General features: G+C 31.2%; 10 protein-coding genes across 10 annotated transcripts; 2 read left to right on the top strand and 8 right to left on the bottom strand.

Moving 5' to 3' along the window:
- Window positions 1–949: 949 nt before the first annotated feature.
- pikD (phosphatidylinositol 4-kinase) lies at window positions 950–5,900 on the top strand (the record flags this gene model as incomplete). The annotated part of the gene is made up of 5 exons (XM_020581620.1): window positions 950–1,419; window positions 1,511–4,017; window positions 4,284–4,571; window positions 4,946–5,359; window positions 5,458–5,900. 5 exons carry the CDS (start codon window positions 950–952, stop codon window positions 5,898–5,900), a joined length of 4,122 nt encoding a protein of 1,373 aa, XP_020427936.1.
- A 208-nt stretch (window positions 5,901–6,108) lies between these two features.
- coaA (coactosin family protein) lies at window positions 6,109–6,651 on the bottom strand (the record flags this gene model as incomplete). Its single annotated transcript, XM_020581619.1, has 2 exons — window positions 6,109–6,475; window positions 6,578–6,651. The coding sequence occupies 2 exons, from the start codon at window positions 6,649–6,651 to the stop codon at window positions 6,109–6,111; spliced, it is 441 nt and encodes a 146-aa protein (XP_020427935.1).
- A 1,254-nt stretch (window positions 6,652–7,905) lies between these two features.
- Window positions 7,906–9,551, bottom strand: pakE (putative protein serine/threonine kinase; the record flags this gene model as incomplete). The annotated part of the gene is made up of 3 exons (XM_020581618.1): window positions 7,906–8,013; window positions 8,094–9,302; window positions 9,384–9,551. The coding sequence occupies 3 exons, from the start codon at window positions 9,549–9,551 to the stop codon at window positions 7,906–7,908; spliced, it is 1,485 nt and encodes a 494-aa protein (XP_020427934.1).
- A 283-nt stretch (window positions 9,552–9,834) lies between these two features.
- PPL_10854 (uncharacterized protein) lies at window positions 9,835–10,883 on the bottom strand (the record flags this gene model as incomplete). Its single annotated transcript, XM_020581617.1, has 2 exons — window positions 9,835–10,013; window positions 10,166–10,883. The coding sequence occupies 2 exons, from the start codon at window positions 10,881–10,883 to the stop codon at window positions 9,835–9,837; spliced, it is 897 nt and encodes a 298-aa protein (XP_020427933.1).
- A 1,386-nt stretch (window positions 10,884–12,269) lies between these two features.
- On the top strand, window positions 12,270–13,289 carry PPL_10853 (DHHC zinc finger domain-containing protein; the record flags this gene model as incomplete). The annotated part of the gene is made up of 3 exons (XM_020581616.1): window positions 12,270–12,642; window positions 12,775–12,816; window positions 13,123–13,289. The coding sequence occupies 3 exons, from the start codon at window positions 12,270–12,272 to the stop codon at window positions 13,287–13,289; spliced, it is 582 nt and encodes a 193-aa protein (XP_020427932.1).
- A 164-nt stretch (window positions 13,290–13,453) lies between these two features.
- On the bottom strand, window positions 13,454–14,941 carry captA (CDP-alcohol phosphatidyltransferase; the record flags this gene model as incomplete). Its single annotated transcript, XM_020581615.1, has 5 exons — window positions 13,454–13,610; window positions 13,692–13,789; window positions 13,874–14,054; window positions 14,123–14,668; window positions 14,790–14,941. The coding sequence occupies 5 exons, from the start codon at window positions 14,939–14,941 to the stop codon at window positions 13,454–13,456; spliced, it is 1,134 nt and encodes a 377-aa protein (XP_020427931.1).
- Window positions 14,942–15,215: 274 nt separating this feature from the next.
- PPL_10851 (uncharacterized protein) lies at window positions 15,216–16,949 on the bottom strand (the record flags this gene model as incomplete). Its single annotated transcript, XM_020581614.1, has 1 exon — window positions 15,216–16,949. One exon carries the CDS (start codon window positions 16,947–16,949, stop codon window positions 15,216–15,218), a length of 1,734 nt encoding a protein of 577 aa, XP_020427930.1.
- Window positions 16,950–17,097: 148 nt separating this feature from the next.
- On the bottom strand, window positions 17,098–18,813 carry PPL_10850 (uncharacterized protein; the record flags this gene model as incomplete). Its single annotated transcript, XM_020581613.1, has 1 exon — window positions 17,098–18,813. One exon carries the CDS (start codon window positions 18,811–18,813, stop codon window positions 17,098–17,100), a length of 1,716 nt encoding a protein of 571 aa, XP_020427929.1.
- Window positions 18,814–19,032: 219 nt separating this feature from the next.
- On the bottom strand, window positions 19,033–20,766 carry PPL_10849 (uncharacterized protein; the record flags this gene model as incomplete). The annotated part of the gene is made up of 3 exons (XM_020581612.1): window positions 19,033–19,041; window positions 19,166–20,709; window positions 20,760–20,766. The coding sequence occupies 3 exons, from the start codon at window positions 20,764–20,766 to the stop codon at window positions 19,033–19,035; spliced, it is 1,560 nt and encodes a 519-aa protein (XP_020427928.1).
- An 840-nt stretch (window positions 20,767–21,606) lies between these two features.
- Window positions 21,607–25,237, bottom strand: PPL_10848 (uncharacterized protein; the record flags this gene model as incomplete). The annotated part of the gene is made up of 6 exons (XM_020581611.1): window positions 21,607–21,680; window positions 22,730–22,781; window positions 23,150–23,431; window positions 23,465–23,678; window positions 24,180–24,298; window positions 25,181–25,237. The coding sequence occupies 6 exons, from the start codon at window positions 25,235–25,237 to the stop codon at window positions 21,607–21,609; spliced, it is 798 nt and encodes a 265-aa protein (XP_020427927.1).
- Window positions 25,238–25,505: the final 268 nt, after the last annotated feature.

Below are 25,505 nucleotides of genomic sequence, written 5' to 3'. Positions count from 1 at the left end.
GACTTGAAGGCATAGATTGGTTCTCCCAATTAGAAGTATCATCGAAGTTTCAACCAGGTGATGTCGTACCATTCACTAATAAATTTGAATACATTTTCTAAAATATATATTAACATACAAAAAAGTTTAAAAATATTTAAATGACCATTTGATTTGGAAAGGCAAATTTTTATTAATACCAAACTAATAATAATACAAAAGGATTTATTAAAATAATACATCTTTAAATATTTCTTATTTTTCTAGTCTATTTATAAAAATTAAATGTAGATTTTATTTATTCTTGTGATGCAAAGAACATGTAGGGGCTTTTTTATTTGTCTATTTTTATTGGATCATTCATTACACTAATCACCCCTCAAAAAAAAACAAAAAAGAGTAATCTTGTCTTTACCCTTTTTTCCAAAATCATAAATATATTTGATATTATTGATAATATTTATGATTTTGAAAAGTTATCTTTTTTAAGATCTATTTAAAAGTCTTGTAGACCTAATTTTTTATTTTATTAATTATTTTAAAGTGTAGGCGATTAGTCTTAAAATCTGATTAATAATATATTAATGGTTACAACGAATCGTCTTTTAGAGATGACTTTCATAATTAAGTTAATAACATTAACTTTAATTATTCTGGCAAAATCAAAAATTAAGGATCTTGAACTATTCAAAAAAAAAAAAAACAAAATTAAAAAAAAAAAAGCATTAAACAAATTAATTTATTACTTTTTTTATTTATTTTTATTTATTTTAAACCACACACACATTAAATACTAGTATTTATTATTATTTACTATTTTATTGAAAAATAAATATTCAAATATTTTAGTTATATTTAGTTATATTCAACTTGATTTGCTTATTTATTAAATAATAAATATTAGTAATTGAAGTAGTAGTGTAGAGAGATAGATAGATAATTGATGATAATAACAACAACAAATAATAATATGAATGAGAATTTAGCAGATGTCTTAAATGCAAATAATAATAATAATAATAATAATAATAATGATAATGCTGAGAATTTAGTAATAAACAATAATAATAATAATAAAGATGAACTTAATATTGATAATAATAGTAATAGAGATGAAACAACAGTAGATGTTGCAATCGAATCAGAAAAAGAACGAGAGCGAGAAAAAGAAAGAGAACGAGAGATAGAAAGAGAAAAAGAAAAAGAAAGACAAAGAGAGCGCGAAAGAGAAAGGGAACGAGAAAAGGAAAGAGAGCGTGAAAAAGAAAGAGAGAAAATAGATGATTTGATAAAGTTGGTTAGTAGTGGTAATTTCGACTCTTGGGCTGCCGTAAATCATATGTTTCAACATCAGACCAGTCAGGGTGTAGTCGATTATCTCTGCAATCGATTATATACCGTAGAGGACAAGGATATCGATTTCTTTATAACTCAATTATGGTAATATTCTAGAAATAATCACAAAACAATCACAGAAACAAAAACAAAGATTATTCATTTATTTATATTCGATTATATTATAACTATACAGTATTATTTTAATAAATCAACCGAATGAACAAAAAGTATCACTTTCTTCACTTGCCAGATTTGTGATGGATCGATGTGCCAAGTCAATGAGATTCGCCATCAAGGCATACTGGATATTTCAGGCATTCGAGGAGGATGGACAAAAGAATCTGTTGACAATCGAAGACAATTCCTATCTCCAATCGTCACCGAATACAACAAACAACGAATTATCACACGAAAACAACAACAATCATATAAATCAAAACAACCGCATTTCACCTTCAACTTCACCATCATCAAGAAATATACAATATATACAACAACACGCAAACAATACAAATTCACAGACATTATTATCAACATCACCATCCTCATCCTCATCATTAAATATAGCTTTAAATCAACAATTAACAACAACAACAACAAATTTACCGAATCAAAAGTTAGATAATAATAATAATAATAATAGTGTAGATAGATTATCAAATGAAACAACCAAGATATATATAAATAACAATGAGATTAATATTAGTAAATACGAAGAATTGAATAAACCGACAGTTTCAAACTATAGGTTGGTGGAAATGAAGAAAGAGTTGGCAACAAGACTGAGAGAGTATTGCGAGATGTCTGTTATCACTTGCTCGAGACCACTCATCACCAGGCCAAGGACATCTTCATTACCTTCACCATTCTTATCATTTACATCAACAACACCAGCAGCAACAACAACAACAACACAGACACCAGCAGCAACATTAAATCAATCGACAATACCAGAAGATTTACAACAACAACAACAACAACAACAACAACAATCACAACAAATAAATGATAATAGAGAATCAAAAACACCACCTATGGAAGCACAACTAACAGATTATGATATTGAATTACAGATTTCAAAGAGTTTCAGATGTGAATATCTCAATTCGATTCTGTCATTCATTCAGAATCTCTCGAATATCTCGAAAAAGTTGATATCAGTACCGATCGATCTACGTCAAGCAAAGCTAAAGGATGAAATAAGTGGACTCAATCTAAAGCTACCACTGGGACTGTATATTCCGATGTGGCAATCGTCAGAACACCATTGCATCGTTAGAATACCACCAGAGGAAGTAAAGATAATGAACTCACGTGAGAGAGTACCGTTCATGTTGGTTCTCGAGATTATCGATGGTCAGGAAGAGGCGACCGCTGCCAACATCTTGAAGATAGTCTCATCCTACCTACCGATCACTCTGGCCAACAGCAAGAGTAACGGCAGTCTCAAGCTTGACCTCATTAAGAAACACATCGTTGGAAATAGCAGCACCAGTAACAGTGGCAGTGGAAACAACAGTGTTGGCAGTGGAACTCCAACCGATTCACCTCCACACTCATCAATATCATCATCCATCTCTACAAGTACATCATCCATACCCATCAGTTTAAATAATAACAATAGCAGTATTATAGTTAATCAAACATCTGTTTCTGCACCAAATACAACTCCAACTACACCCATTACAGCGACTGCTATCTCTGTGATAAGTGGTGGCGGTGGTGGTAGTAGTAGCACTCCTACTACTCCTGTCACTGCACACATTAACTTGGAGAGTAAGCTGTCGTCTTCGCCATTGTCATCGCCAATCGTTGAGAAACTGCTACATGAAAACAAGTTTGCTCATTTCGGTGAGCTGTGGGAAGACAAGACAGAGAGATACAGAAATATATCACCCTATGGTCATCTCCCAAATTGGCGGTTGGCGTCGGTGATTATCAAGACCGGTGACGATTGTCGACAAGAACAAATGGCTGTGCAGTTGATTCGCAAGTTCCAAGAGATTTGGAACAGTGCGAAACTTCCGCTCTACCTGAGGCCATACAGTATTCTGGTGACGTCGTCTCAGAGTGGAATCATCGAGACCATACCAGACACCATTTCCCTCCACAACCTAAAGAAGAATCTCAATCAGATCACTCTATTAAATTACTTTAAGAACACCTATGGCAATGAGCAATCAGAGGCATTCCGTATTGCACAAGCGAAATTCGTTGAATCGATGGCAGCCTACTCCATCGTGACCTATCTTTTACAGGTGAAGGATCGTCACAATGGAAATATCATGATTGACAAAGAAGGACATATCATTCACATTGATTTTGGATTCATCCTTTCAAACAGTCCGGGCAATATGTCGTTTGAATCGGCACCGTTTAAGCTGACACAAGAGCAGCTCGATGTGATGGGTGGAACCACTCAATCGCCACAGTTCCACTACTACCAGGCACTGTGTGTCCGTGGATTCCTCGAGGCTCGTAAACACTTTGAGAAATTCGTTTCATTCATCGAGCTGATGATGACCGGACCAAAGATGTCTTGCTTCCAGAGCGGACGTGACTGTATTGAACAGCTGAAACAGAGATTCCTGCTGAATCTAAGTGAAAGAGAATGTGGATATCATGTCGAACAGCTTATAACCAATAGTTTAAACCACAGAACAACAAGATATTATGATTACTATCAATTTTATTATAATAGTATATATTAGTTTGAAAGTTTTAATAAAATCAATAGTACACATATATATTCCATATTTTAATCTATCTTTAATCAACTCCATCAAAGAGACATTATTGAAAAAATCAGAAATTTCCAGAAAAACTTATCCAAAAAAAACTTGTCGGCTTATCTTTCCATTAATCTTTTTATTAATAACTACAATAATCAATGGAGTGTAATCAAACATCTATAATAGTAAACCTATCACATATACTTTTAAATGAAATAATTAGTCTTTTAAAAGATGACCTAGATAGAATCGTTTTTAGTTTAGTTTGTAAGAGATGGTACCATGAAAGAGATAAATATTTGTTTTTCGGTTTCTCTAATACATATATATCAAGTATTTATAATACGAATACTTCTGATATTCAACTAGATAGTAAACATTTCAACTTACCATCATATCATAATATCTTGCTGAAATCAATTCAATCAAAGACTAATTGCTCATTGACACTTGCCAAGACAAAGAGGAATCTATATTTTTTTTGGCGTAAGAAAATAAAAGCAAACTTTATTTATTATGAAAGTAACTGTTATTAATTATTTTTATAAACAATCACCAATTTCTGTTACTAATTCTTCTACTTTGTTATGTTGCAAACAGATCAAATCAAAGATATCAAATATTTTCCAACAATCATTACAAAGAATAAGATTTGCATAGAGGATTTCTCTGGAAAACTTGTTTCTCATTTCTATCAAGCATTACTCCAATCACATACAGTCACAGAATTAGTTGGTTGCACCATACTTTGTTTTGGTTTACCACAATCCATCAGAATACTAGGTTCTGTTCATTTTTTAATGAAAAACTTGTTGAAGGATCTCTTCCTACCAATCTGACATCACTCCGATTTGGTGGTCATTTCAAGCAACCTATCCATCATAATATTCTTCCAGATGGTTTGGTGAGACTTAAGCTCGGTCCTGGTTTGTCCGATCATGAATTCGAACCAGGTGTGCTCCCAAAATCATTAAAGGTTCTGCACACCGACTATAATTTTGCATCAAGAGTAAGAGTACTTCCACCAAACCTCGAAAAGCTGGTGAACTATTCATCTTCACAATCAGTTGTACTTGGCGATGAAGTATTACCACAGTCACTTAGAATTCTAAAAGGTGCGCCTTACTCGTGGTTTCTTCAACCGATACCACTGCCTAATCTTCAGTATTTGTCAATATTGAGGCATACCAAAAGTCCTATCAATCTCGATCTCTTACCATCGAGCAACTTAAAGTCTCTCAAATTTAGTAGCAGAGATCGATTGATTGGAACTATGCTAACATCAATAAGAAGGCTGTATCTCGGGAGTAGTATATTTGAATTTGATAAACTGTTCCAGAGGCAATGCATTATCACTTTGAAGAATTCGAATATAGTGAGCAGATATCTCTTATTCCATCAAACATAGTAATTAACAAATTGGTTGTTGAAGGATCATTTCCTTGTCCGATTACATCACTTCCACACGGAATCAAATCAATTATCTTTGATAACTGGGGTAACTACAAGAGTGAAACTATCGATTGTCTAACTCCACTGACAGTCACAGAGCTCAATGTACCATTTAAGAACTTAAAGTTTCCAAATGAACTGCCAAATTCCATCGATACAATTCATTTGGACGATCATGAGCTAAGTGACTGTCTAGATTTTATTCCACCTTTAGTAAAAACAATGACACTTACCAAACTATCAAAACCACCCAACAATATCCAATTTAAAAACATAACCAATTTCATTTTATTAAATAGTTTTACAATCAGAAAGTTAGATGATAACTATTGGATAATCATGGGAGAGTATAATAAGGAACAAATTCTCAAGTTATTTCATAAATCAAAATTATCATAATTCTTAAAAGATCCAATAAATATATAAAAAAATAATCTTAAATGTAAGTTTGTTTGTTTGTTTTTGTTTTGTTTTTTTAAATTACATTATATATAAATATATAAATTTTATTTGGTTTTATATATATTTTCAAAACAATTATCAAAACAACTTGTATTATTTTATAAAAGTGTTTTTATAACTGTTTTTCTTTTTCTTGTTTAGTTATTTATTGGGATCCAGAGTTACCAGAGTAGTCAGCACCGGAGGCCTTCTTGATCTTGGTGGCAATTTCGTTTTCGTTGACTTCATCTGGGTTGGTGAAGTGAGCCTCAACACCGTAGTTCTTGATAACCTTCTTGACGGAAGCCTTGTGTACAGACATCTTGGCTCTCTTCAAAGCACCAACACCCTCACCACACCATGAGATGAAGACAAACTTGGCTCTCTTTGATTCAGCATCACCAGAGATGACACGGAGGTAGGCATATTGACATTGGTCTTCAGCGAGATGTCCCTTCAACTCTTCAATACCACCAGTACCGGCAGCTTGGAAGACGATATTCTTACCAGAAGCATCATATCCAAATACACACCTAAAAAATAATTAATTAATAAAAATAAAATAGAAAAAAAAAATATTAATAAAACTTTAACTTTTTTTTGTTTGTTTATTTATTAATATTTTAATTACTTACCAGTTGGTTTCATCAGCATCAGAGAGAACTTTTTGGTAGTTTTGTTCCAATTGTGGGTCTGAGACGTCGGCCATTTTTATTTATATATAGAGTTATTTAGTGTAGAAATACAAAAAAATTGATATAACTTATAGAATACAGAGAATATTTAGATATTGATGAGTTGATTGAATATGAAAAGGATTTTATGCAGCGCTGATTGAAAGCAAAAATGAAAAAACCAACTAACAAAATAATTATTAAATTTAAAAAAACAAAAAAAAAATATTATTAATAAACCCACTGTCTTCAACATCTATCCCATTTACTTTAGTAAAAAATTAAAATTGCATCTGGGTGTGGGTGCACCCCTTGTTTTCTAGTGCCAAATCAATAACAAACAAATTGAAAACCTAAAATTAAATCTAAAATGGAATTTTATCATAACCATTTAGAAATTTTGGTTTATGGTGGATTGATTTTTTAATGAGAGCAAAATTTAATTCATTTTTCATTTTTTTTATTTTTGTTTTTTTTTTTTTTTTGCTTTTTTAATCGAGATATGTGGTCAAACATAACAGTTCACTGACCCACCGCCTTCACTCTCGTTGAGTTGGTGTAAAATTCCTTGGAAGGGGTTTCCAGTGATGGTGATACCAAATTTGAAAATGTTTGTCAAAAATAATTAGACCAAACAATAAATATATTATGTTTTTCATGAAACCAACCACCCATCTAATCACATGGATATTCATTGAAAAAGAAGAAAAACAAAATGAAAAATGATCAATGATATTTTTGGTTTTTGTAATGTGATAATAGATTATGTGTTTTGATTCATTGACAATGATATGATTGGTGTTTTTCGCACAGTTATATATTTATTTAATCATTTATTCGTTACTCTTCATTAATCTGATCTATTATAAAAATACAAATTAATCATTTCATGTCACATTTTGAAGGTAATAAAAGAGTTCTGTAAGGGTGGTTACCAATAAATATTAAACATGAATGTTTGTTGTTGTCAAATGTTGTGTGTGAATTCAGAATAACACTAAATCAAATCATTTTACTTTGCAATCAAATTTAACACCAACACATAAATATATATATTCATTTATGTGTTAATCATTCAATAGTATTTATAAATAATGTTGTTATATCCAAATGGAGTTAGTGAAGATCAACTTACAAATTTAACAATTAAAATGACATATGGTAATTGTCATTATAGATAATATAATATATTGCCATAATGTAATCTTATATTATGAATATGATATTATTATTTTAGCATTATGCTAAAATAAAAACTATTTAAAATAAATAAAAATATGAATTTTATTCTATTCTCTTGTTTGATCATGATCTTTTTGTGTTTCCCTAATTTGTAGACATTGTTTTATCATATTTCCTAAACACTCTGTTGTTTTAGCATTTTGAATAAAAGGATGCTATAAAAATAAATAAATTGCAATAAATTAGTAAATTTGAGTATTGTTTTTTCAGAGTGATTAATTAATTTCTAACTTACAGATAATAAATCACCAACACTTGGTCTTTGTTCAGGATCTTTGGTTAGACACTTTGAAATAAAATCATTAAATGAAGGACTCCAATCTTTGGGATTGGCGAGTTTGGGTGGTGGCATGTTTGGCACTTCGCAGAGTTGTGCCATCGATTTCAAGCCACGTGAAGGTGGTCTTCCCTCGGCCAGTTCGATTAGTGTGATGCCGAACGACCAGACATCGGCCTTTGAGTTGAACGGTGCCTTGAGAATGAGTTCCGGTGCCATGTAGAGCGGACTTCCAATGAGAATCGACGATTGTCCGTAGGGAGTCTGCAGTTGCTGACTGACACCAAAGTCTGCCATCTTGACCTGTCCGTCTTCTGTCAGTAGGATATTCGCTGCTTTGACATCGAGATGCACTATTCCCTTCGAGTGGAGGTAACCCAGTCCGCTCAGGACATCGGCAGCCACCGCAGCAATCTGCTCTTCATCCAGTGTATCACAACAGGTTTTCATCATATCCTTGACCGAACCGACCGCACAATAGTCCATCAGAATCCAGAGTTCCGCCAGTTTGGCAATCGATCCATAATAAGACAATACACTCTGACAACGACATTTCTTTAGTAGATCAATCTCTTTTTCGATATCGGCAATTCTTGTCGGTGTAATCGATAGAACTTTCACTGCAAGTGTTGTTCCGGACTCGCGATGGAGCGCGCGGAATACAGCACCGTATCCACCCTGACCAAGTTTCTCTTTGAACTCAAAGGAATCCTCGAGGTTCGCACCGGACCATTTATACTCGAAATCTACGTGTGTTTTATGTACAAGATTGAACGGTAGTCCAACGCTAGAGGGTGTTCTTCGTGATTTGTGTTTTCGTTGTTTCTCAGTGGTGTAACCGTCGCCCGCCAGCTCGACGGCCGTGAGTGGAGTACCAGGTGGTGAATTGGGTGCCGGTTGCATCGATGGATCGATCACACTCAGTCGCTCCACCTTTATCAACAGATCCTTCTGAGCTGGATTGTAATCTCTATTATCTTTCTCTTTGCCGGCTGCCCCACTACCTGTCGCCGGCGTACCATCTTTATTCGTTGGATAAACATCTGCCTCTGGAAAAGTTGGTACCATCGACATTGGTGAGTAAATAACTGTAATTTCAATTCCACCATCAGCATCATCCACACATAATCCACGATTAATAATCTTTTTCTTAAATATCAATGTGTCCTACAACAAAAGTAAATAAAGTAATTAAAGTTAGTTTGTTTTCAGATGTCAGAGATATAAAAATGTTTTGTTACTACTTACTTTTATCTTTATACCATAGTTTGCAATTTGTTTTTGATCATAAAGTCTAAGATAATAACCTCTTGAAACTTTACCGATTGGACGTTGTGTGGGAAGACATAGTTTCTTGAGCAGTTTGTAGTTGGACACTGGATGTTCACCGTCTTTGTCGTTGCCACCGACAATCATGAGATTGTGATCTTCAAGAGTCTGGAAGTATTCCGGACGGTATTTGGCACCGCCTCCCGATTGATTCAGTTGATATCCACTGCTATTCAATGAGTTGCTGATATTATTATTGTCATGTCGATCCTCCGGTTCCAACCATAATTCGATGCGATGCAACATCTCGCCAACCTTGATATCCTTGTCGAGCACCAGTGTTCCTTTTGCCGGGTAGCCCGGCGCAATCAGTTCGTACTCTGGCTCACGTCGCAGATAGAGAATGTCTTGCGATCCAAGATTCAGATTCTTAAGGCTGACGTTTGGAACGGGACGTTCGTCGTTGTTGAGGAATAGCTTGTTTTTCGGCGATTGATAGATTGGCGCCAGTTGGGAGTTGAGTTGCTGGACGATGTCTTGAGTCGATTTGCCACCACTGAATTTGCGAACCCTGTACAATTGTCCGGTGTACTCCATCGGTACCCACACCTTCACCAGAATCTCATCGCCGACCGGTGGTGTCAGTCTGATTGTTTCGTAACCACTACCGACTTGACCTGACTGATTGAGAGGTGTCTGAGCAAAACTTAAAAGATGACTGAAAATCGATTGATGTTGTTGTTTCTTTACTGTGTTTTTACCACTTAAAGTAAGGTTACTATTACTATTACTATTACTACTTGATATTACAGGACTTGTTGGAGTTGAAAGTGAGTTGTTGTTATTATTATTACTATTGTTACTATTATTATTATTATTATGATGATTTTGTGAAGGTGAATCTGGTGGAGTAAGTGAAATAGATGAGGAAGATGGTGATGAAGATGAAGAGGTTGGAGGTGATTTATTATTTACTACTATACGTGTTTGTTGTTGTTGTTGTTGTTGTGAATTGCTATTGTTATTTACAGAGTTTGGTGAGGTTGATGTTGAGCCAGAGGAAGATAGATCGAATGTTGGTGGTGGTAAATCTACTGCTGTGCTGGTTGAAGTCATCGAGTCTGGTGATGATATATGGCTGAATTTGCGGGCTGGTGATAGTAGATTCTGTTGACTCGTTGAGAGTGGTGCCACTCCATAGACAGAGTCACGCTTCGGTGCCGATGTCTTCCATCCACCGCTGTTCGTTGGTGGACTCCACGTAGAGGTAAACGATGAAGATGGACTACGACTGATTTTGTTGTTAATGATTTCACCACTCGAATTCAATGGTGGTGATGATGAAGATTGAACTATAATTGGTGTTGAATTTGATGAGGAATTGAGTGAACGTGATTGTGTTGGTTGTGATGATTGTGGTGGTGTGGTGGTGGCGGTGGTTGATAATATTACTACAGGTGGTGGTGTTGGACTATCCATTTTCTATTTGAAACCGTAATAATTGATACTATTTATATATTTATATTTATATTACAAAATAAAAACAAAACAAAACAAAACAAAACAAAAAAAAAGAAATTTCTAGAAATTTCTTATTATTTACTATTTTATTTTTATTTTAGATTCAATAATTGATTGATTGTATAACATATCATATCGTATCGATTCGATTGAATTTGAAATTGATATTGAAATTGAATATATTACTAAATATGTATACACTTGATTTATTTTATTTTTTATTTTTCTATTTTTGACTGTCAATAACTATTTTATTTTTTATTTTTCTATTTACAAATCTTCACCAAGGTGATCAACATTCAAAGTAAAGTCAAATTTGGTAGTCTATATATAAAGTTTGCTTATATAATATAATTTTAATGATATAGATAGAACAAACAAAACAAAACAAAACAAACAAACACCTGACTTGGTTGATGGTGATGACTATCAAAGGTCAAAAGGATTTGATTGATTTAATTTTAAATAGCTGAAATTTTGCAAAAAAAAAACAAAACCAAAAACAAAAAAACTTTTATTTTGTTTTAATTTTTTTTTTTTTTTTTGTATGAGACCTTGATTTTTATTTGGTTTTTTTTTTTCTTTGGGAGTGGTCTATTTTTTTAATAAAAAAGTAAAATTAAACAAAATGAATACCAAAAAGAAAGTGTGAATTCCGAGTTTTTATCAAAAACAACCAACACCAAAGCATCGCAAGCACTCTTTAAATTTTTTAAGAAAAACCAAACAAAAAACTATTCATCTTAAAATTCCGATCAAATGTTAATGCCATTTTACTATCCTTTTTTTTATTGGTTTTTTTTGTATATGATGTGATTTCTTTTGTAATCAATTTCCGCAGTCCGATTTCGGAATTTAATTATCAAACTATAAAGAATTGTCATTGGAGATATAGTAAATTTAGAAATAAATAAATGAACATATTCATGTTCACCTTTTTTTTATTTTAGATTCGTTTTTTTAAAAATTAAAAAAGAAACAAATAAAAAGAAAAATATAATAAATATACTCAAATAAATATAAATAAATAGCAAAATTTGTACAAATAATTATTAATTGGATTCCAAACAATTGTATTTGGTAATAAATTATTATAATAATAAAGTTAGTTGAAAAAAAAGTTAAATTAAAAAATAAAAATCGAATCTCAAAAATTTAAAAACAATTAATTGAATTAATTTAATTTTAGAATTTTAAAAACCTCTTAACTTTTTATTTTATTTTATATCATTATTATTATTATTGTTATTGGTTCAATTTAATATTAAAAAGATAGTAGTTTTAAGATCTAGTATAGGATAGGATAGGATAGTTTGAGAGGAGATAAAAAACAACACCAAAATCATGTCAAAAGATGCACCGTTTGGTGAGAGATGTATCAATTGTCTCGAAGATTCGATGCAGGTCATACTTAGAGGTATCGGTCCTCTGTTTGTAGGATTTGCAGTGGCACTCATCACCTTTATAGCATATATTCACTTTGTTGTGTTCCTACCCGACTTGATGTCGATAGAAGGCAATGGCTTGGCAGCATCGATACACTACCTCATCTCATTCATACTCTTATTCAACCTGACATTCAACTATTTCATGGTGATACGTACACCACCCGGTGAAACACCTCGCGAATCCGACTACACCGATCAACAACTCGAAGCGTTCAATCAAATCAAAGTAATCAAAAAGAGTGAAAGTTTTACAAAGTTTTGTGTAACCTGTAAGTCTTTACAATTGTTATATGATGTTTAAGATGGATGTTAATAGAATGATATATAGCTAACATACTTATGTATATATATATATATAATACATGTTTACTTTTTCTCTTTTTTTCATTCTCTCTTTGTAGGTCGTTTACCAAAGATGGATCGTGCACATCATTGTCAAATTTGTAATACTTGTGTATTGAGAATGGATCATCATTGTCCTTGGATTAATAATTGTGTTGGACTGAGGAATCATCGATATTTTATGTTGTTTCTTCTTTATCTTTGGGTTTCTTGTATTTATGTTTGTTTTGTATCGTATCCGCATATCTTTCACCGAAAGTTTATTGCCTTCGGCTCGTTGATGGCATTCGTGCTGACGTTGACCATATCTTTGGCGTTGGGTGCACTGATGGCATGGCAAACCTATCTGATACTGACAGGACAGACAACGATAGAGTTTCTTCACAATCGAACACAAATCAGTAAAGCAAAAGCACGCGGTGAACTCTACAAGAATCCCTACGACAATGGATGCGCCAATAATTTCAATGACTTTTTCAATTTCGGTATGAATCGTAGTTGGTGGATGTTTGCAGTACCTACATTCCAGACACCTAGTTCATTAAAGAAGAACGATCCATCTGATATTGTATAAATTTAATATAATAATAATAATAATATAGTTAATTATAATAATAATAGTAATATAGTATATAACATTACAAAGTAATCAATAAAATTAAAAAATAATGTAAATTTAGTATCAAATTAAATCAAAAGATGATGATGATGATGATAAAGATAAGATAATAGATTATTTTAATGTAGTTTCTTATTAAGTTTGAAACATTGAATTTGTAGAACTTTACATAGGGCAGTAATGACAACGTTGGCAAAGTGAATATAAATGATGATTGTGCCGATACAATACAATTGAATAAAGAGTGATTCATTGATAAATGAAAATAAATTGATACTATAATTTGAATTAAATGTTTGTTAGTTGTTATGATCTACTTGTATAATAATAATATATATATATATATAAATAACATACCCAAATGAATAAGATAACAATGGAACCAATAATGGGAAAATAATAACTTGGAATGGGAAAAATGAATCACAACAGATTCTCGCAAGTACAATACGACCCTAAATAAAATTTATTATTAATATTATTGTTGTTATTATTGATTAGTTATTTATATCTAATAGCTTAATAATTAATATACTTACAACTAAAAATGCAACAATGAAACCAAATGTACACATATAAACATGTGGATTATTTTGTAATACCAATGCAGTGGAGTTAGATGCCCATGTCATAGATACATATAATACAAATAGAATTGGTACAATTTGAATAACTGATACAATTGGATTCTTTGGTTTACTCTTGATAACTGTAATGATACTAATAATAAAATGATGGATGTTAGTAGTTATCTTTGACAAAAAGTCGAATCAATAATAATAACTTACTTTGTAATGATTGTAATAAGTGCAGTTAGATTACTTGAGAATAATGGGATTGCATTGAATTGAATGGTGTAGCCAAAGAGTGTGTAGGTGGTGAACCAGATCGATGGACCAAAGAGATAGGTAATGAAGTGACCGAGCATCATGAAGAGATGACCCTCGGTGACACCGATGAATCCGAGTTCCATGACACCGGTGTGGTATTGCTCCCATTGCGTAAAGTAAAAGGCGACCAGGATGAACATGACGTTGAAGAGCGAACTACCGTTGACACCGGCTTGGATCGAGCTGAGGAACGATATCAACACCAGGAATGTAGTGATGGCGTCACAACCGTGGTCAAACAACTCACCGAGACCCGACGACGAATTGGTACGTCTCGCTTGCTTACCGTCGATCGCATCCATCGTCTGATAGACAAAGATACACACCAAGTGGAAGATATAAGTCCAACCCGGTGCAGATCCCTCAAACGACGGTGTATACCAAAGTGTTACAAGATAAGATGCAATAATAAAGAAGAATCCAATCAATGTAATTAGATTTGGACTTTATTATAATAGTTTTTTAAAAAAAATAGTTAGAAAAATAAATAAGTATGTTATGAATAAAACTCAGGTCATATGATGATGATGATGATAGTAATGATTGTTAACAATTATGTACATACGCCATCCACATTGGAAGCCATTCAACAGCCCATCTCCAGAATGGTTGTAAGACACGATTAGCAATGATAGAGTGATCACATCCTTGATATTTATATTGTTTGATATTACTTCTAGCACGCTCACTTACATAAGGAGCAAATACAACATCCATTTCTTATTTCTTCTAAGATAAAAATGAAATAAAATAATAATAATAATTATTACTAAATAAATAAATTAAATTATTAATCAAAAAAATAATTTAAATAAAAATCTAAAATCAAAACTTAAAATGAAAAAAATGATTAAATTCTTTTTGTTTTTTTTTTATTTTCTTTTTGGGCATTATGTGAGTCTTTAAAAGTCAAATTCCGATGAAAAGTTACAAAGGGTTCTTTCTACACTTTTTTTTTTGATGTTATTTTGATTTTATTTTAATTGTTTTATTAAATTTTATATTCTTTTATTAATTTAAGTCTTTCAAGAAAGTTTAATGCAATATTATATCTTTGACCAAGTACAAAGTACTGGTCAGTTAATTGCGGTTTTGAATTAAGATGTTCAGTTCTGTTTTGATCTAGGAATTTAATTATTTCTATTTTCTCACTGGTGATCGCGTTACTCATTGCTTGGGAGGTACATCCTTCAGTTCTGTTGTAATGTAAAAACGATGTTACTTTAATAGATTTCGAAAGATCCATTGCCTCTGTTGTACAGGTTGCACCTTGTTCATGAAGATAGCGGACTTTCTCGATGGCGTTCTCTTGGCAGCAGGCAGTCTCGAAAGCATCGTCCGGAATAGCAAAGGCGGTGTTCTCGTGTAGCCATCGCAGTGTCGATACATTGCCATAGTAAATCGCAAGATTATATGCATCCACCGAGAAACCAAACGTTGTATTCTCCTTTAGCCAATCTAGTTTCGTCGAATCTTTGCAGGTAACAAAAGGATCCATCAGGAATGGCTGAAATTTAAAACCGGGATTCTTAATCTTACTTTGCTGATGAATATATTTAAGTATATCGAATTGTGTGTATGATACAGTTAGATGCATATAATCTTGCAAGTTAGCGTCGATTGTTTGATTGAGAAACACCAATGTTTCTAAATGACCATTTCTAATAGAATCTTCTATCGCTTGTTCTGAACATCGTTCAATTCTATTCTCATAGATGTATTTGATCGTTTCTAAATAGCCTCGTGATGCCGCTGAGTTCAACGAATGAGTTGAACATTTGACATTATGAAAATTTTCATTAAAATATCGAACAATAGCTAAATGTCCATATGATATTGCTATTTCAAAGAGTTTCGATGATAAAGTTGAATCTTCAGTAATGTGATATTTGAGTGTTGTTTTTGTTGTTGTTTTTGTTGTTGTTGTGTTGTTGCATAGCTTACAATTCTTTTTACATAGAAATGGTTTGTTGGAGTCTATCAAAGTTTTCACTATTTCTAAATGTCCTAGATGTACAGCACTGTGAATTGCCGATTGTGTAAACGCTTCTGTTCTATTTTCAAGTAGCCATTTAACAACGTTCAGCTGACCAAACATAATCGTTCTCTCATATATCTTTGTGGTGCATCCTTCTGTTCTATTGAAGTGTAAGAACTTGATTAGGTCCATGTCTCCACTTGAAGCAGCATTATCAAGTGCTTGTTTCGAACAACCTTCAGTCCGATTGTAATGAAGAAACTGGATAACTTCTAGGCTTCCAAATGCAGCATCATCCATTGTTCCTTTACCACCGGCTTTGAACCAATAATCGCAATTTTCATGAAGGAATTCAATCAGTGCAAGATTACTCTGATAATGTTCTCTGAATAATACTCGATTAAAGTTTATTTGCTTGTGAAATTCGTGATAAAGTAGTATAATCACATCGATATCTCCACAAAGCAATGCGTTGGTAAAAGATTCGTAATATATTCTTAGGAAACTCTCATCCGCTATACTATTATTATTATTTCTCTTTCTTTCAACTATTTTATTAAAGATCTGCTTGTATCTTTCGATATAGTTAAATCTGATCAGTAGATCTGGGAAACAACCAAGATCATACCAATCACATCTTAATCCATTTCCCCAAACTAGTTGATCATGAATATCTTTAACATATCTAAATATCTTATTACTTAATACAACTGAATTAAGTATTTTCTTTAATAATAAATAAGTCATAATAAAATGATAACATGAATTAGAAAAAAAATTGATAAAACTTGTTTTACTTGTTGCTTAATTTCAAAAAACTAAAAATGGAAACAATAAGGAATAATTGATCATGAGATATTTTTTATAATTTAAATCTTAAAGATTAATTATTTATTTAAATATTAAATTGTTTGAGAAGTTTTAATCTTGATGTATATCCATAGGCCTTTCTTTCTTTCCAAACTGAAAAGTCGAGATTCAGGTGTTCAGTTCTGTTTTGTTCTAGGAATTTAATAACTTGAATATCATCTCTATTAATTGCATAATTCATTGCTCTAGATGTACATCCTTCAGTTCTATTATAATGTAAGAATGAAATGATATCGAATCTGCATGCATTATCCATAGTATCGGAGGTTGCAACTGCACCGTTGTCAAGAAGATATTTGATGATTGCGAGATCTCTTTTTTTACAGTTTATAGCTTCTTCCAAAGCTGATGCTGGAATTGCTTGTGATGTATTCTCGTGAATCCATTTAACGATTGGAAGATTCGCTTGATCGATTGCATGTCTATAGGCATCGATTGTAACTCGGAGGGTTGTATTATCTTTGAACCATTGGAGTGCTGTCGTATCTTTACATCTCGCAGCATTATCCATTGCCGACGGTGAATAGGTCAGATAGGGACGTTTCTCCAAGAGATATCGGAACGTTTCAAACTGACCATATCGCATGGTGTCATCTAATATCGATTGGGAACATCCTTCAGTTCTATTCTCTTGGAGGAATTTGAGGATTTCCAAGTGCCCACGTGTTGAAGCTGATAGCATTGCTTGTTCTGAACATCCTTCCGTTCTGTTTTCATGCAAATATTTCACAACGTCAAGATAACCGTATGCTGCGAAATCCATAGCTTCAGACGTGCATCCTTCACTACGATTTTCATTCAAGAATTTAACGATCTCATAGTGGCCATCGATCGCACCATTATTCATTGCATCGGTAGTGCAACGGACAGTAGTATTCTCATGGAGGTACCTGACAACATCAACATTTCCACTTCTAGCAGCACCGTCTATGTCGTTCTCAGAGAGTTTCTGGTTTGGATCGTTATCCAAAAGATATTTGAGGAGAGTCACCGATGCTTTTCCAGTGCAGGTGGTCATACTGGCTGTATTCGGTGGACAATCTTCCGTTCTATTCTCATAGAGGAACATGAGTATATCCATGTTTGCGTTGAGAGCAGCAAAGTATTTGGCATTGTGTGTGCATCCTTCTGTTCTATTGTAATGGAGGAATTTGAGAATATCTAGTTTGTTCCATCGCGCTGCTTCATCGATAGCTTCGCTGCTACATCCTTCACTGCGATTTTCATGAAGGAATCGGACTACCTCGAGAGTCAGATCTCTAGCATTGTCCATTAAAGCTTTGCCTTTACTAACGAACCAATGGTCAACATTCTTATGAAGGAACTCTATCACTTTGATCTTACTTCCCACCACTTTGGCTTCAAGGATAGAGTTGTAATCGATCTCATTCGAGAGTGATTGATGGAGAAATTCAATTACATCTAGATTCTCCAACTTTGCTGCAGTCTTTAATGATTCAATATATAATATTTTATATTTACTGATTGTTTCATTATTACTATCATTATTGTTACTATCTCTAATGATTGTATTGAATATTTGTTTGTATCTTTCAATATAGTTGAATTTTATTAAAAGGTGTGGAAAACAACTGATATCATACCAATTACCTCTTAAAACATTGTGTTTCTTTGAGTTTGATATGATTCGATCATTAATATCGCTTACAGATTGAAAAATCTTATTTCTTATAACAAAAGATGCAAGTAATTGACTGAACAACTGATATTGTCTATCCATTTTTTTTGAATAGATAGAATTACTTCAAGAAAACTTAATTATACTATATATAATTATTAATATTTATATTACAAAACGAAACTGGCTCCCAACCACTTTCGTTTTTTTAAAAAAAATGTAAAAATTAAAAATAGGGTCAATGTGATCCGATTATTTTATACTTGTGTAATCAGATCAATCGAGATCAATTTCATTTACAAATTTCAAGAGGTTTGAAAATTAATCGATCTAGTTTGAATATAGATGTATAATAATTAGAAAAGTTAAATCTCTTTTTTGTAAATTATTGACTATAAAGTAAAAGTTATAATTTCTATATATTGAGTTCTTTTATTATTTTAAGTCTATATACATAAAATTGTAATATAGGGATTTTATGTAATGGATTATAGATTAAATAATCAAAGTTGTTAAGTTCAGTTCTATTTTGACTTAGGAATTTAACTAAATTAAAATTACCTTTTTGAATAGCATTGGTGATTGCTTGATGTGTACAACCTTCAGTTCTATTATAGTGTAAGAATAAAGTGATTTCCAAATTGTTTGATAGATCCATAGAATTGGTTGAAAAAGTTCCTCCATTTTGGTGTAGATACTTGATAAAATCCAAAATGTCACACGATCTATGCATCATTTGGAATTTATCAGTTTCATAAGGAATTGGAAAGGTTGTATTGTCTCTGATCCATTTTACTATCGATAGCATTTGATTGGGTACACATCTAGAGATACAGGATTTCAAATAGGCATCAGGAGTACATAGAAAAGTAGTATTTTCTTTGAACCATTGGAGTGCAGTTGAATCTCGGAATTTGGCGAAATGATCCATTACATCAACTGGTAGATTTAAGAAAGGATATCTCCCATAGATGTATTTGAAAACTTCAAACTGACCAGTACTAATCTCTGAATGTCCCAATATATGTTCAATTCCTAGTAATACATTGCCTTCAGTTCTATTTTCATTTAAAAATTGTACTACATCCAAATAACCTTTTCCAATTGCAAATTCCAAGGCATTTGATGAACATCCTTCAGTCCTATTTTCATGAAGATATCTAACAATTGCCATTTGACCTTCAATTGCTGCGTAATCCATATCTTCTGAGGTCCAAGTCAACTGAATAGTTGTATTCTCATTTAGGAATCTGATAACATCCAAATCACCCATTCTAATTGAATATTTCTTTGATAGTTCTCCAATTCGAAAGTTTGTATTCTCCAACAAGTATTGAATTGACTGTAGTTTTCCTCCAATGTTTATTTGGTTTATATCTACTATATTCTTCTCACATAGAAGTTGTAAAATCTCCAAATTTCCTTCACATGCTGCACATTCAATTGAAATCGTTGTAAATTCATCTGATCTATTGATAAGAAGCCATTTAGCAGTGTCGAAATGTTTATGAATTAAAGAGTAATCTATTGCTAGATGATTACATCCTTCTGTTCTATTGAAGTTGAGGAACTGGACAACAGCGAGATTACCTTTTGATGCTGCATTAACCATTGCTTGAGCAGTACAACCATCAGTTCTATTGAAATGAAGAAATTGAATAACATCCAAACTTCCATTTCCAGCTAAATCCATTATATCAGTTCCATGACCTCTAAACCATCCATTATTTTGAAGGTATTCAACTAGTTGAAGATTATGATAGTTTATTGAATTGAAATGAATTCGCTGGTAATCAATTTCATCTGAAAAAGAATTTTGAATAAACTTTAATACTTCAATATTTTCATATCCCAAGGCGGTTGAAATTGATTCTTTAAATAATTCTTTGAAATTATTAATTATTCTATTATCAAATTGATCAATTATTGATTTATTATTATTATTTAATTTATTTTTTAAAAGTGAATTTATTATGTTAAATATATTTTTAAATCTATCTATATAATTGAAAATAATTAATTGATCTGGAAAACAACCTAAATCATACCAATCATATATATCAGAATGAAGAGTTCCAATATATTGATTTTCTTTTGAAAAATGATTATAAAAATAATTAATATCTTTAATTGTTTGAAAAATCTTTTTTCTTAAAAAAATCGAGCGGAATATAGTTAAAAAAGTAGTCATGTCTTAAAAATTGAAAATAGCTAAATAAATATTTATATATCTGTGACAGATAGTATGAAGATCATTCTAAAAATTAAAATAAAATATAGAACCAACCCTAATGGGATTTATGATATTCATTTTTTAAACTTATATATAACCCCTTTATAATAGAACTCTCAAAAAAGAATTATCTTTATGAATTAACACTCTTTTATAAAAAAAATGTATATACTCAAGGTGAAAAAATTATTTATTTTCACACAATGAATTTTATTTAAAAAATTATTTTTTATTTTTATTTTATAATAATATTAATCTCTCTTCAAAGGTACAAGTAAAATTTGATTTAATAAACTTATCTAGGCTGTTTTCAAAATTAAGTAAAAGACATTTTTAAATATATTTCCTTGACTTTAAATTTAAAACAAAATTGATAAAATCTAAACTTCCTTTTCCTCTTAAATAAATGTTGAATTAATTCTATTACTTCAAATAGTACTACCACCTACCCTTAGAAATTGAAAAGTGTGTTTAAAATCTAACACCCCACATATGTTATACACACCACCCAACCATTATACATATTTTGATTATTTTTTTTTTGTTTTAATAAAAGCTCAGCTTGAATTGAATTCACATAACCTTTGGAATTTGTTATGAACAAGAATTTATTTGAATTAATTATTTACAGGATTTTAAAAAAGATTGTCAATTTTAAAAATTTAGATTTGAACCAAATAAACTAAAATTTGAAAATCAATATCTGGAGTGAATCTTTTGAGTGATAGCTTAGATTCTAAAGGATTAAAATAGAGCACCAAATTTGATTGATTAAATATTTTGGCTATTAAATTATTTTGATAGGTACCTAGTATTAAATAGTAATTATCATCCAACTTTCTAATTATATTAGAAAGTTTGGATTGATCTTGGTATTTCATGTTGAGACTTTAACATAAGGTCAAAAGAAACTTTCAACTCTTTAATCAATGGAGGAATCTGACAATCTGCGCTACACGATCCTGCATCTGTTGACCCTTTCAAAGGAAATGATTCCAATTCAGTCGGGAGAAATGATAGGCTTTAATAAAGTTCCATCGATTTCTAGTCGATTGATTTTAATATTGGATGGAATTGGTGAATTCAAAGCGAATTAAGAAGCAAAAATGAGAAGAAGAAAAATCATAAAGAAAATGAAATACCAAAAAAATAAAAATAAAAATAAAAATAAAGAAATCAAACTAAAAAATATTTTTATTACGCATGCAGAAGTTGGTGCATCAGGTGTCTCAGTTTAAAAACACAAAGATAATAGAGATAGAAGATATTAACAACTCATTAGTTAAAGTGAAGAGCCACAATGATATTATAAATAATTGATATCAATATCTAGATATATAAGATAAAGCGAATTCGCTTTTTTAAATATAGATAATAATAATAGCTATTATTACGTGATAGGTAGTATTAACAATGCATGGTCCTTCAATAATAAAACAACAACTCATGCACTGAAGAGCTACATTTGTTTATCATTTCTATTAAAATTTAGAAAGGGTAGCTCTAATATATCAATAATCAAGTTAGTATCGATCGTCATTTCAAATCGTATTTTTTAAACATGATAATTCTTCTATCCCAATAACAACTACAATCGTGTCTGCATCTTTGTTGTTGTCAACTTAACAATGCATACAATTTATGGTCATGATCTTTTGTTTTTATTTTTTAAAAAAAGAATAGTGTATGTCTATAGAGTTTATATTGATACATTATATTTGTACACACGTTTGAATCAGTGGGGTGCAGTGCGACAAAGGTTGTTCATTTGATTTGGATACTTGCTAGGAACTACAAAGGTTATTGGACATATGTAAACAACCAAAGAACCTGTACACTATCTTGTTAAGAAATGATGTCAACAAGTACAACCAAAACATATGATCTATTAAAGTATTGTAAACCTTAACACTCAATCTCCAAAAGGTAAGCAAATCTCCCATACACCTACGCCACGATGTTATTCTACTGTCAATTCCTTCATGATAATAATTTAACAACTATAGACTACCTTTATATATTTAACTTGAAAGTAAGCAATGTTATGGTTTAAGTAAATCCATATTCCTATTAATTTTAATATAATCTAATGATTCTTAAATAATTTGTTCATAATACTCTTTTTTTATTATTATAATTTTTTTTATTTTATTTTAGTTTTAGCAATTAAATTAGTCAAATGAATAAATGAATGAATGATCAGACACGAATTTTGCAGTATGCTTCTTCTTTACATCGAATACATTTGAGATCCAGTGAATAGAATTTCGAGGACATATCACATCCTTTACACATATAGGATCTAGTTGGAACATCGGTCCAAAATAATTCGTTTTTACAATCCCAACAGACAACTGTATTATTAAGGGTATGACCACCTGCACACCTTAAATCTCCACAAGATTGAACTGGATGGATCCATTTGGAATTGGATTTTTGAAGACTCCATTTAGCCTTCAATTTCTGTTGCTCTTCTTCCATGAATTTCTGGAATGGTAAAAAATTGGGAATTTCATTAACTTGCTCTCCAAGTTTCTCAAAGTATCTCTTATTGATATAATATTCCCAATTATTTAATAGTTCATCGAATTTTAGATTAGGAATTTCCACTTGGACTGTCGCTTTGGCATTCTCAATTTCTTTTTTAACACTTTCGAGAAATTCACGTTTCTTTTCTTTTGCCAAAAGAATTGATATCTTGTCCACAACTCCCACTTTAATTGCTTCAACCAATCTTGGATGTAAAATAACATTTTTTGGAAGGAAATATAAATATTAAGGAATGATTAGTTTAACTTCTTTAAAACCAAAATAAATAGAAAAATAGAAATTAATATTTTAATTTTAAAAGAATTCTTTGAAAGAAATCAAGTTTAAATTTTTAGGTTTGTTTTAATTAAATTATTAAATTAAAAAAAACTTAAAATTTTAAAAATGTTGAACATACTCCGAAAACGGAGCCGCACGACATGAATAGTAACTGAGATGTAGATTGATATTATAGTAACGGAATATAATTATATATGGATTAGTTTAATGTTTATATTAGATAAGAAATTATGCCTAATGATAACTTTTGAATAGAGAACAGAAATTTAAGTTGACTATCGCTAAAACTCAAAGAGAAAAGCCTAACAAGGGTTATAAGAGATCACAATGTTATCTTTCAATAAATATAAATAAATAATATATAATATCAATCATTAGATGGTAGACAAGATTTAAGTCTGATAACTTTTGCATAGAAGAGAAATATGAAGAATTTTCATACTCTGTTAACCATTGCTTGAACTCAAAGAAAGTCCTAACAAAAGTTATTGAGACAACAATATTATCCTTACAAATATAATAATACTAATATTAATATTTCTGTTTGTGCCAAAATTCAGTTGTTTTTATGATTGTTGATTTTTTTTAATTATTTAAATTTTATTTTGTTAAAAAGATATATATGAAGCACACTCTAGAATAAATAGTTGTGATTCTAGTAATGGCTTTGCAATTCGAATAATGAAAGATATATTTAATTTAAACAAAGATAATAATAATCAGTGGTATTTATTATATATAAACATGCATGTCAAGAGTTTCATTGAAGAACTACATTTGTATATTTGGCAATGATAGAGTTAGAGTAGAGTCATTTCTAACTTAATACAATCAGGTACGAAGTTATTCATCAATTATATTAAACCTAACTTATATACACAAGTTTATATTAACATATAATTTTATTCAAAAAAATAACAAAATTATTTATTATTATTTGATTTATTACCAAGTTAGTTTTTCCATTGTTATTCTCTGATTAGATGTTAGGCATAATATAATGTAACTGTGTTAAAAGTGAGTAGTAATAGCTTCAACTACAAATCTAGCAGCAACACCTTTACTCTAAAGGTGTCACTGAACCAGTCGTTGGAATATAATAATCAATTTAAAGCTTTATCAACATTCATATACATCATCTACAAATTATCACAAATCCAATCTTACATTATATTTCATTAGCTAATAAGTTTATCTATCTATTATATAGTTTATTAGTAAGATTAGCGAATTCTTTACTTGAATCAACAACAATCATCTTCGTCACAGGTCACAACAACTACAACAACAATTACCACTATAACCTTAATTGTTGTTTTGTTTCACTATATGATTTGATAGTTATAAAACCAATTTTTTATAATGACTTAATGGCAGTACTACACTATTTGTTATAAACATTCGTACTACAACTACAACCTCTCCGTCAATATAAACAATGATAGCAACAACAAAAGATAACATTAATATAGTTAATCAACAAAAACAACAAAAATAACAAAACAATATTGTTTTTAAAAATGAATAGTGAATGTTTATAGAATTTATATTGATAGATACCTAATATATACTAATTATGGTTATATTCAATTAATATGTTAGAATTCTAAATGTTTCGATTTCTAAAAGCATGATAATTCTTTTGTTTCAGAATAGTCTACACCCTTGATAAAACAATGTGATCTTGTCAACTAACCATACAAATAATCACAACCACATTGTTTCAGCAACC

The sequence above is a fragment of the Heterostelium album genome (genome assembly GCF_000004825.1).
Source record: "Heterostelium album PN500 unplaced genomic scaffold PPL_scaffold15, whole genome shotgun sequence".
NCBI classification, from domain to species: Eukaryota; Evosea; class Eumycetozoa; order Acytosteliales; family Acytosteliaceae; genus Heterostelium; species Heterostelium album.
This window is presented reverse-complemented; position numbering and strand designations above follow the sequence as displayed.